We start from the raw sequence: 15526 nt of genomic DNA on the forward strand, positions 1-15526 counted from the left end.
GAAAATACCAAATCACATAAATCCACAAATTGTTTTGGCTCAAAACTGCCACTTGGGGGTTTATTTACTAAAGCTGGAGAGTCCAAAATCAGACTCCCTTCTGCATAGAAACCAATCAGCTTCTAACCTCAGCTTGTTCAATGAAGCTTTGGCAATGAAACCTGGAAGCTGATTGGTTTCTATGCAGAAGGGAGTCTGATTTTGCACTCTCCAACTTTAGTAAATAAACCCCTTGATGTCAACATACTACAGAATAATCCTAATCTGATGCAGTTCAATACAACAAAAATACGTACAATACAACATTCGTTTTGAGTAGCACCCAACCCACTAAGGCACCACACACGTGTTGCATATCACCGTAATACACCATAGCATGTTGTGTTAGACATTTTGTGTGTATGTATATTTTGTATGTTGGCAGCTCATTCATTTCAACTTCAAACTAATTTCAAGTTAATTTCAAGAGCGCATTAAGGCAAAGGCCAATGCATTGACTATTGATGTAAAATATGAACAACACAACCCGCCTTCCATCCATCTGATATCACCCTCCCAGTGCTGGAAGATGGTAGAAGAGAGGTGCAGGGCCTACAGCAGGGGTGTCCAACCTTTTAACCTCCCTGAGCCACATTGGAAGAAGAGGAATTGTCTTGGGCCAGACATAAAATACCCACTTAAGCTCTGGAAGGTTTTACCCCCTTCATGGCCAGGCCATGTTTTGCTATTCAGCACTCCAAACTTTAACTGGTTATTGCATACGGCATTGCGTTACTGCGCAAACAAAATTTATAACATTTTTTTCACACAAATAGAGCTTTCTTTTGGTGGTATTTGATCTCCACTGGGTTGCGATATAAACAAAAAAAAGACAGAAAATTTTGAAAACCCCCCAATATTTTCTACTTTCTGCTATAACACATATCCAATAAAAAAATAAACAAAAAATACAATTTCTTCATAAATATTGGCCAAAATACACTATATTGCCAAAAGTATTGGTCAGCCAGCCTTTCCACACACGTGAACTTTAATGGCCTCCCAGTCTTAGTCCGTAGGGTTCAATAATGAGTTGGCCCTGCCCTTTCCACGCACATGACCTTTAATGGCCCCCCAGTCTTAGTCCGTAGGGTTCAATATTGAGTTGGCCCCGCCCTTTCCACGCACATGACCTTTAATGGCCCCCCAGTCTTAGTCCGTAGGGTTCAATATTGAGTTGGCCCCGCCCTTTGCAGCCATAACAGCTTCAACTCTTCTGGGAAGGCCATCCACAAGGTTTAGGAGGGTGTCTATGGGAAGGTTGGACCATTCTTCCAGAAGCACATTTGTCAGGTCAGGCACTGATGTCGGGGGAGGAGGCCTGGCTGGCAGTCTCTGCTCTAATTCATCCCAAAGGTGTTCTATGGGGTTGAGGTCAGGACTCTGTGCAGGACAGTCAAGTTCCTCCACCCCAAACTGGCTCCTCCATGTCTTTATGGACCTTGCTTTGTGCACTGCTGCACAGTCATGTTGGATCAGAAAATGGCCATCCCCAAACTCTTCCCACAAAGTTGGGAGCATGAAATTGTCCAAAATATTTTGGCATGCTGACGCCTTAAGAGCTCCCTTCACTGGAACTAGGGGGCCAAGCCCAACCACTGAAAGACAACCCCACACCATAATCCCCCCTCCACCAAACTTTACACTTGGCACAATGCAGTCAGGCAAGTACCGTTCTCCTGGCAACCACCAAACCCAGACACGTCCATTGGATTTCCAGACAAAGAAGTGTGATTGGTCACTCCAGAGAACATGTCTCCACTACTCTAGAGTCCAGTGGCGGCGTGCTTTACATCATGGCATCCGACGCTTTGCATTGCACTTGGTGATGTAAGGCTTGGATGCAGCTGCTCGGCCATGGAAACCCATTCCATGAAGCTCTCTACGTACTGTTGTTGGGCTCATCTGAAGGCCACACCAAGTTTGGAGGTCTTTAGCTATTGACTCTGCAGACAGTTGGTGACTTCTGCGCACTGTGAGCTTCAGCATGCGATGACCCCGCCCTGTCATGTGACATGGCCTACCACTTGGTGGCTGAGTGGCTGTTGTTCCCAGTTGCTTCCACTTTGTTATAATCCCACTAACAGTTGAGCGTGGAATATTTAGTAGCCAGGAAATGTCACGGATGGACTTATTGCCCAGGTGGCCACCTATCACGGGACCACGCTTGGAGACACTGAGCTCCTGAGACCGACCCATTCTTTCACCAATGTTTGTAGAAGCCGTCTGCATGCCTGGGGGCTTGATTGTATACACCTGTGTCCATGGAGGGGATTTGAACACCTGAATCACATGATTTGGAGGGGATTGGAACACCTGAATCACATGATTTGCAGGGGATTGGAACTCCTGAATCACATGATTTGGAGGGGATTGGAACACCTGAATCACATGAATTGGAGGGGATTGGAACTCCTGAATCACATGATTTGGAGGGGATTGGAACACCTGAATCACATGATATGGAGGGAGGGCTGGCCCAATACTTTTGGCAATATAGTGTATGCCTTCAGTGTATGCACAGCAGTGCAAAATATGTGAATAGCATAAAATGCTGTTAATGTCTCTCAAACAGAGTCATGCAACTGAAAAAGGGACAACCAGATTGGGTTGAAAAGCCAAGGGGTACGCATGCCCTATTGCCCATGGGCGATAGTGTATATTCTACTACTTGTTTTTGGTAAAAAAAAAATTCCAATAAGTGTATATTGATTGGCTTGTGTGAAAGTTATAGTGCCTCCAAACTATGGTATAGATACTGGAATTTTTATTTACCAATTTTTTATATTAGTAATGGCGGTGATCAGCGGGTTGTGGGACTGCAATATTGCAGCGGGCAATCTGACACTAATTGACGCTAAGGAGAAGTAACTGCCACTGACACAGAGACACTAATACTGTGATCAATGCTAACAATATACACTGTCATGTTTCACATGACTGTCATATACCTTTAAGTGATCTTTATATTTTGTCTCTGCTCCTCCCTTTCCTCTGGTTTAGTTCTGCTGTATAGATAGCCCTCCCCCTTCCCAGTAATGCATTTCAGCAAGCCTCATGTCTCATGAAGCAGGACACATGATCTTTTGACCTATCAGATGTTCATTGTTGTAAGATTCTCTCAGTTTATGGAATAAACTTCACAAGATCTACAAGATATCATCTCCATTGAGTCACTGACTGTGGTATCCAACTGAGGTTAAAGTTATCGCTATCTCATCACAACTGTAAGTTACAGAGATCACACTTTCAGTGCTTAGATTGGAGAGACAGAACAGTCACTGGTCTTGATAACGCCCTGTGGGTGGGGCGAAACGCGTTGGCGTATTTCCGGTTGCCTGTTCCGGCGTCTGACGTCATTTCTGGTGAGTGGAACGCACGCCGAGCGGTGCATTCCAAGGGGCCATCTTTGCATAGTGGATGAGTCTGCATCTGAGGTCTGTCATCCTGCTGTATACCTGGCTGTGGGGTCTCTATACAGAAGTCGCTGTATATGAAAGAAAGATCGTTTTTAAAGAAAGATCGTTTTGCCTCAATAAAATGCGGGTTAAATTCTGCTAAAATGTGAGTGGTCTGGAGAAAGTCTTTTGATTGGAAATCACTACGGTATCACACTATGGTCTTTTCTTCTTCCTGATTTTCCCTGGGGGATCCGGTGAGAGGAGTAACCAGAGGAGGTATCCATATCCTAGAGGAGGCAATATTTGGAGGTCATATACAAAGTAAAGGGGGTCCAGGAGCCCTTAATATCCCTGAAAGGCATTTGACTCACCATTATCTGGTGAGTGCGGTTAATGTTGGTTTTGCACTGGTGGATGGTGGAGGTATCACAGGCACGGAAGAATCCAATGAAAATATAATATAATTAATTTTTTCACGGGACTGTTATTTTGGGATTTTTGTCACTGGACTTGTTAATTTTAAATCATATATATTTTTTCATTAATATTTCAAAAACAAAAAAATTTTTTTGTGTCACAGTTTTTTAAGTTTGTAATATTTACTAATTATCAATTTTATGGGTTGGGTGATGCAATTTATTGTTTTGTGGGTTTGCGCTGGTATAAATTGATATAAGTTTTCTTGGTTTTTGCACCTATGTACAGCAGCATCTCACGGGGAATAGTGTGTGTATTAAGAGAGTCCTGGGCGCTGAGGTTTTTTTCTTTTTTACTGTTCTATTGACACTGGCTGGAAAGGGGTTAACATCTAAAGTGATCAAGGGGTTAAATATGTGCCTGATAATGATTATTATGTTTACTGTGTGGTGTTTTACTAAGCAATGTGCCATTGTCTATCCGAGTAATAAAATTTCGTTTTTTGTAATTTTTTTTTATTATAAAAGTGGGCAACATAAAACAAGTGCAAAATTAGAAACTGTTTTTTTACAAACTAACGCATCAATATCTGCTTCGATGGATGGACGGAGTAGCAATTCTCAATGAGTTTTCAAGCTGCTCATCAGATATTTTGGTTCTAATTTTGCCCTTCACGTGCTTCATGCTTGAAAATAGTCGCTCACAAATCTAGATGATGCCGAAAACTGATGACATGAATAAGGCATATTGTGAAGAGTGGGAGATCTTTCTTTGGGAAGGTAACACTTACAAAAGTCCAGTAAATAGACACGGACACATTTTTCTTTGGCGGCGTGTTCACTAAGTGTAAACGCATTTTTACAAAAAAGAAAAGAAAAACTAACATTTTTAAGTAAGTCTCTGATTTTGTGTTGGTCCGCATTCACAGCCATCTGGGGCCGCAGGTTGGTCAGCCGTGGCCTACAGCATGCCTTCCATGAAGCCAATGTCACCACATAGGCAACCAATGGATGGGCTGGGGTTTAGGCTTGACAATTTTGTTAAATAGCCAGAGCTGCCAGATTCACAAACACAGAATAATCAGATTTGCTTAGTGTGACTTTTTTTAACATGTAGAGGGTGGTTTTGACTTTTTTTTTTCCCTTTCTGAAGAACAACTTGAACATCTCAGAGGGATCAGACCTACAAGGACACCAGACTCAGGTAAGAGTCTTCTTCTAGAGATGCACTCATGAAGCCTTGTCATAATACAAGAGTCTACCTGACAAGACTTTCTGCACTGATGGGACATTTAGTAGAAGTCCTATTCTAGATCCTTTCAACATCAATGAAAATGGAGAAGTTGAACCCCCAATTTGTGAATATACCTCAACAAAATGAACATGGAAACCATAGAAATATGGAATCAGTGACTGTTGACTTGTCTTTTGAAGGTACATGCCTTGCAACTGCCAGCCCTGTCCTGCCTTCACTTCGTAGCGAGTCACTGACACCGAACAAGTCTGTACATATCAGCTGGCCCAGGTCAGTTACTTGCTAAGTAGTGAAGCAAAGATTGTGATAATTACCTTCAGCCCGGGTTCACATATATGCGGTGCGGTATATCGCATGTGATTCGCACAGGAACCTCATCGCATACCTGTGCAAATCACATGCGAATTGTGTGAGGTGCGATTGGAGCCGTACCGCTCCACTCGCACCGCATCCGCACCAAAAACGTGCAGGACCCTTTTTTGGTCCGCACTAGAATCGGATCACATGTGTATTCACACCTATGCGATCCAATTCTGCACATCGCACTGTGTTTTGCAGACCGATTTCGGGGTGTTAACATACACACCTGCAGCGGTTCACATGAACGGGGTGCGATTCAAATGCGGTGCGGAATTCACACAGAAAACGATGCAAATTCTGCACCACATCAGTGTGAACCCGGGCTGAAACTTCAAAAACAAGATATTTCTGTTCTGATCATTTCCTGCTAACACTTTCCTGGCCAATGTTCATAGATGCCTAGAGGCCCAATTCAGGCCAAATTTATCAGTGTTGGTTAACTCTGTAGGGCGGAGTTTTTAAAGCAATGAGTGTGACATTCACCAGACATTCACAAGTGGTTAATCATACCCTGTGATTTAAAACAAAGGCATCAGGTAGAATCACCTGCAGTAAAAATTTGGTGAATGCCACAATTACTGATATATATATTTGTAATACTGTAATTATTTTTGAAAATTACAGTATTAAACAGTGGCAGCTTCTAATTACCTTCCAAACCTCCCCAATAGAATGCTCCCCTTTATGTGACAGTGCCCAGGCCTGGCAATCAGCCACTGGGGCACAGAATACTCAGTTGTGCAGGGGGGTGGAGGGGGTTGTGGCAAGAGAAGGTAGTGAAGGTAAGTACAGGTAACCTGAAGGGCTGAAACCTTTATTTTTTAAGTACGAAAAAATACAGGGCTTTTTTTTCTTTTACATACAGTACCAGAATCTCCAGCAGGCACAGGTCATGGTTGGGGGTGCCGATCCACTCGGGGAAAGTGACTGTGTTTGACCCCAGTTCTGTACCACCTCATCCCATATGCCTTTCTGTATGTTCCCTATTCCACACTGTTCATACCATATACCCTGCTGTACATTCCCTATTCTGCACCGCTTCATTCTGTATACAATGCTGTACATTCTCTATTCTGCAGCGCTTCATTCTGTACATTCTCTGTTCCACACACCCTCATTCCGTATTCTTGCTACGGAAGAATTTATTGATACTGTTTTATTAATGCTGCTGGGGGATTTATTATTGCTTGTGAGGGAATCTATTGTTGCTGCGGGGATATTTATTCTTTCAAAGGAGGTGGTGCTGAGGGATGGGGAAGGTGCGGGGGAGGCTTCCTGCACCTATTCTCTGGGGGGGAGAGCTCTGAAACAAATGATTGGTTTAGGATGCAAACATAAAGGCATTCAGCTGTTGATATCCTTTACACTATTGCTTTTCTGGATTTGTCTATTTTACTACGATACTCAAAAAAGCATTTAGTCATTTTGTTACACAATGCAATTAAATATACACCATTTGTCATTTCTTTTCCTTGGAGATGGAAGACTTTTTATACAGAGGAATCACAAGGATCTGTGTCAAAGAATTGGACTCATCGAGCCGGTTCTTCTGTCTTTACGTCAGCAGGGGGTCATTAATGAAGCCGAGGAGGAAGAGATTAGACTTCAGAGGAGGACAATGCAAAGAAATGATATTCTGCTTCGTATGATCAAATCAAAAGGCGCAGAGGAAGCACTTTACGAAGCTCTCCGGGAAAACGATCCCTGCCTTGTTAAGGACTTAATGGGAAGTCCATGGGAAGCACGACATTATAACATTTGAATTTCATCTTCTGGGTACAACAATGGAGATTGCAGGTCATCATATTCCTTTGGTGGTGGTTCAGTAGTTGGTGGTGGTTCAGTAGTTGGTGGTGGTGGCTCAGTAGTTGGTGGTGGTTCAGTAGTTGGTGGTGGTGGCTCAGTAGTTGGTGGTGGTTCAGTAGTTGGTGGTGGTTCAGTAGTTGGTGGTATCAGTAATTGGTAGTGGCTCAGTAGTTGGTGGTGGCTCAGTAGTTGGTGGTGGCTCAGTAGTTGGTGGTGTCCACCATACACACTCAGGTCTACAACTGCTACCTCACTACATCCACACATGAAAGAACTTCCCAGTAGCTTCAAAGGAGATTGTACAATCAGGCTGTATGGTGTATGGTCAGCCTTACAGAAGCAGATCACAGCTATCTCCCAGTGCATTGTGGGACGTCAGCTTTTTTTTTTTTTTTTTTTTTGTGGATGAGAAAAAAAGTGTTAGCCCTGGTTCACAGTATTCTCCGGGTTGGTTGAGGGTGAAGGAATTGCACCTGTTCCGGCACCTGAATTGCATTTCACTTGCAATAGAAATGCAATTCCTTCATCTGCGACCAGCCCGCAGTGTGTGGGATAGTGTGAACCAGGGTAACACCATTGTGAATGGCACCCCCATGTATCTCTTCCTGCAGCGTGATCACGTGCTGGGAACTGCAAGGAAGCAGCATGGTCAAAAACACAATGCATTCCCCTGCATTCTAATTGCATTAGAAAAGATGCATGCACGTTTTCCTTGCGTGAAATGTAGCCAGAGCACCCTATTCAAATGAATGGGCCTCTGTGCCTGTACAGTGTGAACCGGGCCTTACACATGCAGTGGCTGAGTGGTTAGCACTTTCACCTTACAGCACTGGGGTCATCGGTACGAACTCACCATCACACTACATGCATGGCATTTGCATGTTCTCCCTGTACTTGTGTGGGTTTCCTTCGGGGACTCCGGTTTCCTCCCACACGCTAAAAACATGCTGGTAGGTTGGCTCCTGTCTAGATTGTCCCTAGTATGTGTATGTATGAATGTGAGTTAGGGACCTTAGATTGTACGTCCCTCGGGGGCGGGGACTGATGTGAATGTAAAATATGTGTAAAGCACTGTATTGATTCCTGAACATTTTTCTGCACAGTGTCCTGACAAGTAATGCTATGTTATCAATAGTAAAAGATAGTGTTTTGCCTGTGCATTGTGAGCTTTGTCATGAAACCGTGCAAATTGGGAGAAGTGCAATGTGTGCTTTGCACATCATGTTGCTTTTGTTTTTCTTTTTTTCCTAACTTTATATTTGAAGTGTCATGTTGATTCGTGTCACCGCACAACTGCAAGGTGCCATACACTGTGGTGCATTGACATTTGGTGCCATCCGGTGTGATGCAGAAAAATGCATATACAGTTGTGTTCAAAATACTAGCAGTCAGACATCACTAACCGGATCAATCACTGTTTTTGGTGGAAATGATATTTCTACATGGCAAATAATTTCCTAGCAGGTGTAGTAGAGTAATAGAAATCCAACAGACCCAACAGTCATGACATGCATGCTGCTGATTCTGTGTCATTGAATCACTCATTGAAAGGGGCGTGTTCAAAATAATAGCAGTGTGGAGTTTTATTAGTGACGTCATTCATTCTTTGAGAAATGGCGCAACATTTTGTGAACTGATGAAAGTAAGATTGTTCTTTTTGGGTCTAGTGGCCGGAGACAGTTTGTCAGATGACCCCCAAACACTGAATTCAAGCCACAGTACACTGTGAAGACTGTGAAGCATGGTGGTGCAAGCATCATGATATGGGGATGTTTCTCATACTACAGTGTTGGGCCTACTTATCACATACCAGGGATCATGGATCAGTTTGAATACATCAGAATACTTGAAGAGGTCCTGCTGCCTTATGCTGAAGAGGAAATGCCCTTGAAATGGGTGTTCCAACAAGACAACGACCCCAAACACACCAGTAAACGTGCAACATCTTGGTTCCAGACCAACAAGATGGACGTTATGGAGTGGCCAGCCCAATCCCCGGATCTTCATCCAATAGAAAACTTGTGGGGTGACATCAAAAATGCCGTTTCTGAGGCAAAACCAAGAAATAGAGAAGAACTGTGGAATGTAGTCCAATCATCCTGGGCTGGAATACCTGATCACAGGGGCCAGAAGTTGGGTGACTCCATGCAACACAGATGTACAGCAGTTCTCAGAAACAGTGCGACTACAACCAAATATTCATGAAGTCATTCAAAGGAAAGCAAAATCTTCAAACATTTCTCAGTTTATATAGTGAATGTTTGAGTTTGTAAAGAAGAATACAAACACGGCCATTTTTTTGAACCGTCTAATATTCACTTTTCTTAAATTTTTTTAGAGGAACAACACAAATTTGATGTATTTTTCTTCATGTTGTGATTTGGAATAGAATGTGTCGTGTTCCCAATGCATTTGTGTGGATGGAAATAAAAGCTATTAGAAGGATTTTCAGCTTTATTCACTTTTTTCAACACACTGCTATTATTTTGAACACAACTGTATGCTGCATTATCCTGCACTGTATTGCACCACACATAGCGCCATTGTTGTGGGGTGAATGGGGCACATACAAGACAGTGTTTTCTATGTGCCCTAGAGGTGACATACATTCCACTTGTGGGGAAAAAAAACACAGGTCACCGCAGACAGTGTGAACGAGGAAGACAGTAGACATCACTTCTTTCGATACGCGGTATGATCCAATGAAAGGTAAATATTTTACCAAAGAATAAAACCTCTTTTTATTGATCTCCATCAGCAGTTCTTCAGCATGTACTTGTCTGATCGACAGTATACCACTAGGGGAAAAAAATCTATTTATGTACATAGGATAGGGTCCTCCAAATGTGAAGAGAGACAGCAAAAATATAAAACTGCAATTATTTGAATGATGTACTCACTGAAAATGTGCAATTACTTGAAATACATACGATGGTACAGAAAAGTTAAACTTAAATTTCATTTTTATATTGGGCAGCACAGTGCATAAATGGTTAGCACTTCCGCCTGGCAGTACTCGGGTTGTTGGTTCGAATCCCAATCACGGCACCGCCTGCCTGGAGTTTGCATGTTCTCCCTGTGCCTGTGTGGGTTTCCTCCGGGTACTCTGGTTTTCTCCCACACTCCAAAGACATGCTGGTAGGTGAATCGGCTCCTGTCTAAATTGTCCCTAGTATGTGTATGTATGAATGTGAGTTAGGGACCTTAGATTGTACACCCCTTGAGGGTTAGGGACTGATGTGACTATACAATATATATGTAAAGCGCTGTGTAAATTGATGCTATATAAGTACCTGTAATAAATAAATATTTTGGTAACAGAAAGGATGTGGTTTTTAATAAAACGGCGCTGTTATCTCGCACAGAAAGAGTGAGTACTGGTTCCTTTAAAGTGAACCTGGCAAGGTTCGCCTGTTCAGTATGGGCCCCGTTCCACTTCAGTGTGGCCTCTATAGCTAGCGCTGAGGAATCGCCAATCCGGATTATAGAGACCAGCTCGTGCACTGGTGTAGTGAGGAATCTTAAATAATCAGAAAAGGAGACATCCAAATTCCTAGAACACTAGCAAACAACTGAAGCATGCTGGGTAGAGGAGAGGTTGGTAATTTTTTTGGATTGCCAGGGTCCACTCCTCTTGTAGGTGGCAGTATAACCCGCTTGTATCTGAAATGTACTGTATCTGTCTCCCAATGGGCCAGGAGGAAAATAGGCAATATACTCACCTTTGCCTGCCTTCCACAGCGCAGGTAGTGATCCTGCGGAACGTAGAATAGCCCAAATCTCATGGAAAGAGAACAGTCTAGTATGGTTGGGCTACTCAATATTCTACTGGCCAGAAGGAGGATGACGTCACCATTGCCTAGGCACTGTAAGTAAATGATCTAACGTTTTAGCTTGTTGGATAAACAGTCCTTGTTACTGAGGTGCAAGATCTGCTTTAACTTAGTAACAAGTTCTGTGAAGTGTACACCTTCCCAGCTGCTGTGCAGATTACCTTAGAACCGGGGGTGGGGGGGGACCTAGAGGCTGAGATTACAGAACACACTTAGGCCCCCTTGTAGTTATAGCAGGACAAACACCCAATACAAACCCAGGTGACAGGTTCACTTTAGCACTTCCCCCACCCCCTTCCCCAATCCCACCTACATTCAGCTGCTGGGAGTGAAGAATATACACAGTACATATTAGCAGGGGTGTATTTACAAGGCAAACAAGGCACTTGCCTAGGGCGGCATTTTTCTGGGGGGCAGCACCTCCCCCTAGAAGAAGGGATGAAAGAAGGGACATGTACACCATGGGAACCAGGTGGGAATCAAGATAAGCTGCAGCCTGTTTGATGGTGTACAGGTGAAACTCTAAAAATTAGAATATCATGAAAAAGTTCATTTATTTCAGTGCAGCAACTTAAAAGGTGAAACTAATATATGAGATAGACTCATTACATGCAAAGCAAGATAGTTCAAGCCGTGATTTGTCATCATTGTGATGATTATGGCTTACAGCTCATGAAAACCCCAAATCCACAATCTCAGAAAATGAGAATATTCCATGCAATCAATAAAACACGGATTGTACATAGAACAATATCGGACCTCTGAAAAGTAGAAGCTGCATATGTACTCAGTACTTGGTTTGGGCCCCTTTTGCAGCAATTACTGCCTCAATGCGATGTGGCATGGAAGCTATCAGCCTGTGGCACTGCTGAGGTGTTATGGAAGACCAGGATGCTTCAATAGCGGCCTTCAGCTCTTCTGCATTGTTCGGTCTCATGTCTCTCATCTTTCTCTTGGCAATGCCCTATAGATTCTCTATGGGGTTCAGGTCAGGCGAGTTTGCTGGCCAATCAAGCACAGTAATCCCACGGTCATTGAACCAGGTTTTGGTGCTTTTGGCAGTGTGGGCGGTGCCAAGTCCTGCTGGAAAATGAAGTCAGCATCCCCATAAAGCTCGTCTGTGGAAGGAAGCATGAAGTGCTCCAAAATCTCCTGGTAGACGGCTGCGTTGACCCTGGACTTAATGAAGCACAGTGGACCAACACCAGCAGATGACATGGCTCCCCAAATCAACACAGACTGTGGAAACTTCACACTGGACTTCAAGCATCTTGCAGTGTGTGCCTCTCCATTCTTCCTCCATACTCGGGGTCCTTGGGCCTCTCCATTCTTCCTCCATACTCGGGGTCCTTGGGCCTCTCCATACTCCCTCCATACTCGGGGTCCTTGGGCCTCTCCATTCTTCCTCCATACTCGGGATCCTTGGGCCTCTCCATTCTTCCTCCATACTCTGGGTCCTTGGGCCTCTCCATTCTTCCTCCATACTCTGGGTCCTTGTGCCTCTCCATTCTTCCTCCATACTCTGTGTCCTTGTGCCTCTCCATTCTTCCTCCATACTCGGGGTCCTTGGGCCTCTCCATTCTTCCTCCATACTCGGGGTCCTTGGGCCTCTCCATTCTTCCTCCATACTCGGGATCCTTGGGCCTCTCCATTCTTCCTCCATACTCGGGGTCCTTGTGCCTCTCCATTCTTCTTCCATACTCGGGGTCCTTGTGCCTCTCCATTCTTCCTCCATACTCGGGGTCCTTGTGCCTCTCCATTCTTCCTCCATACTCGGGGTCCTTGGTTTCCAAATGAGATGCAAAAGTTGCTCTCATCAGAAAAGAGGACTTTGGACCACTAAGCAGCAGACCAGGTCTGTTTTTCTTTAGCCCAGGTAAGACGCTTCTGATGTTGTTTGTTGTTCAGGAGCGGCTTGACAAGAGGAATACGACATTTGAAGCCCATGTCCAGGATCCGTCTGTGTGTGGTGGCTCTTGATGCACTGACTCCAGCCTCAGTCCACTCCTTGTGAAAGTCCCCAACACTTTTGAATGGCCTTTTCCCGACAATCCTCTCCAGGCTGCGGTCATTCCTGCTGCTTGTGCACCTTTTTCTTCCACACTTTTCCTTTCCACATAACTTTCTATTTATGTGCTTTGATACAGCACTTTGGGAACATCCAACTTCTTTTGCAATTACCTTTTGAGGCTTTCCCTCCTTATGGAGGGTGTCAGTGATGGTGTCAGGTCAGCAGTCTTTCCCATGATTGGGATTCCTACTGAACCAGACTGAGAGACCATTAAAGGCTCAGGAACCCTTTGCAGGTGTTATGGCTGAATGAGCTGATTAGAGTGGGACACTTTGAGCCGAGAATATTCCACCTTTTCACAATATTCTCATTTTCTGAGATTGTGGATTTGGGGTTTTCATGAGCTGTAAGCCATAATCATCACAATGATGAAAAATCACGGCTTGAACTATCTCGCTTTGCATGTAATGAGTCTATCTCATATATTAGTTTCACCTTTTAAGTTGCATTACTGAAATAAATGAACTTTTGCACCATATTCTAATTTTTCGAGTTTCACGTGTAAGTAGAGCCTGACTCTCACTCCCGGGGATGTCCAGAGCTGTGAAGATGAGTGTCTCTCTATCACCAGGGAGGAAGGGGCGGTAGTGGAAGGCTCTCCCAGGTGGAGTGCAGGGGTGTTGTTGGTCAATGTCATTCTCTCTCCATGGGAGAGGGAAGGGGGGGGGGGGTTGTGTTGATTGGTGTCCATGTGGGCATACAATTTTTGTGTTGCCTAGGGTAGCACAGAACCTAAATACACCACTGCATATGCGTATGGAGGAGCATGTGACTTGCTGTACTTCCTGATATGACAGCGCTGGCGCTTGGTGATTCTTGCACACGGAGGCGGGGAGGAAACGCCTACTACTGTGTAAGCTCAAACCAGTACTTTCATGCGCACTACAGCGTATCCAAAACACACACACACACTGTAGTGGTAATAATAGATCTTTAATATATCACGTAGTTCCCTTCTACAGGAGGAATGGTACACAGAAATAGATGTGTTGGGGGAAGAGGAACAAGTAACCAGAGCACAGCAACCTGCAACTGGGCTTAACGGAAGAACATAAATATCACATTTCAGATATCCGCTGTGGTGGCATCTAATGAGGACCAACTGCAAAAACTGGAGCACAAGAAACCCATTGCAATACTTTGGGCTGCGGCACCTTTGGTTTCCTCTGGGCCAGTTTTGTATCCTTTAAAGAAGAAGCTTCACCATGAACCCATTTTCTGCAGCCTGTCCCCCAGGGGACTAAGTAAAGGTAGCGCTTTGTCCTGCTTTGATAGGTACTTTGGATCCAGAGCTAGTGTGGGTGACAACCCACCACCCTCCCCAGCATCTGACAGCGCTTGTCTCTGGCAGGAGGAGCGTGCAGGAGATGAGCGCTGTCATTCAGCACAGCAGGGAGAGGAGCCCGCTAGGATCACAAGACAAGGACATGCAATAGTAGAGGCTGGCAGGGCTGTGTGATCTACTTTACGTTGCAATGGATATTCACTAGCAGCTGACAGATTGATCACAGAGGCCCGGCAGCGCTGACTGATGCTTTACGTTTGAGAAGGCAGTCTATACTTCTAGTACAAAAGGATCAGTTAGTGCTGGTGGGCCTAGCAAGAGCTGAACCAGCGTGTGCAATTTTGAAAAAGGGGGGCAGTGGTTTTACAGCTTTTATGTAGCTCCCCCTTTGGATCGCATAAATTGGGCTTTAGTCTGGGGTGGAGCCAACAGGCAGCACAGACACACATAAAGAGATACAAAGATAACACCTCCTGTGCTCTAGGACTCAAACTAGGGGTGGAGGAATCGAGGAACCTCAAAACATTTCCACCAGTACATGTGTGACGGGAGCCCAAGGAACCCAGCTCACTTTGGAGAGGTGGGGAGACCCCTGTCTCAGCTCCCCATATCCCTATTATGTGTAAGTCACCCTGTGCCTGTTAGGGGTACAGGGTGATCTGTCCTAATATAGGGGTGGGGGTTGTTGATTGTTTAATGCCATGTGGTTGCATCCCATTGTTCTATTGTGTGTCTGGCTTGGGAGCAAACTATTATGGGATGTATGTGTTCATGTGTATAGGCTTGGTGGGGGTGTCTCCAGCAGCCCTCCCTCCTGATGGGACTGTCTGCTGTTGTGAAGTTTGAATACCTGTATGTCTCTTGTTGCTAAGTGTAGATTGTCCCGCCCTGTGTCATTATTCAGGGAGGGGGGATTGCCCTCTGAGTGTATAAAAAGCCAGTTTGATTTTTAAATAAAGAGTTCCATGTTCAGACAGACTGGTGTCATCTAGTCTTGTATGGGTGGCTGTGTTGTCTGTTGTTGGTGTTCGGACGGGGAAGCGGTGGTCTACCAGAAATA

General features: G+C 44.5%; 1 protein-coding gene across 1 annotated transcript in view; it reads left to right on the forward strand.

The window, feature by feature from the left end:
- LOC149441160 (uncharacterized) overlaps positions 1-10601 on the forward strand; it is a 28549-nt gene extending 17948 nt beyond the window's left edge. The window contains exons 10-11 of the mRNA XM_089657682.1: positions 5010-5060; positions 6950-10601. Of these exons, the coding sequence (XP_089513808.1) occupies positions 5010-5060; positions 6950-7233 (335 nt within the window). The 3' untranslated portion in view covers positions 7234-10601. The remainder of the gene's footprint in view (positions 1-5009; positions 5061-6949) is intronic.
- Positions 10602-15526: the final 4925 nt, after the last annotated feature.

Source organism: Staurois parvus, unplaced genomic scaffold (genome assembly GCF_062004578.1).
Source record: "Staurois parvus isolate SC_StPar_1 unplaced genomic scaffold, SC_StPar_1.0 ptg001021l, whole genome shotgun sequence".
In the NCBI taxonomy this organism is placed as follows: domain Eukaryota; kingdom Metazoa; phylum Chordata; class Amphibia; order Anura; family Ranidae; genus Staurois; species Staurois parvus.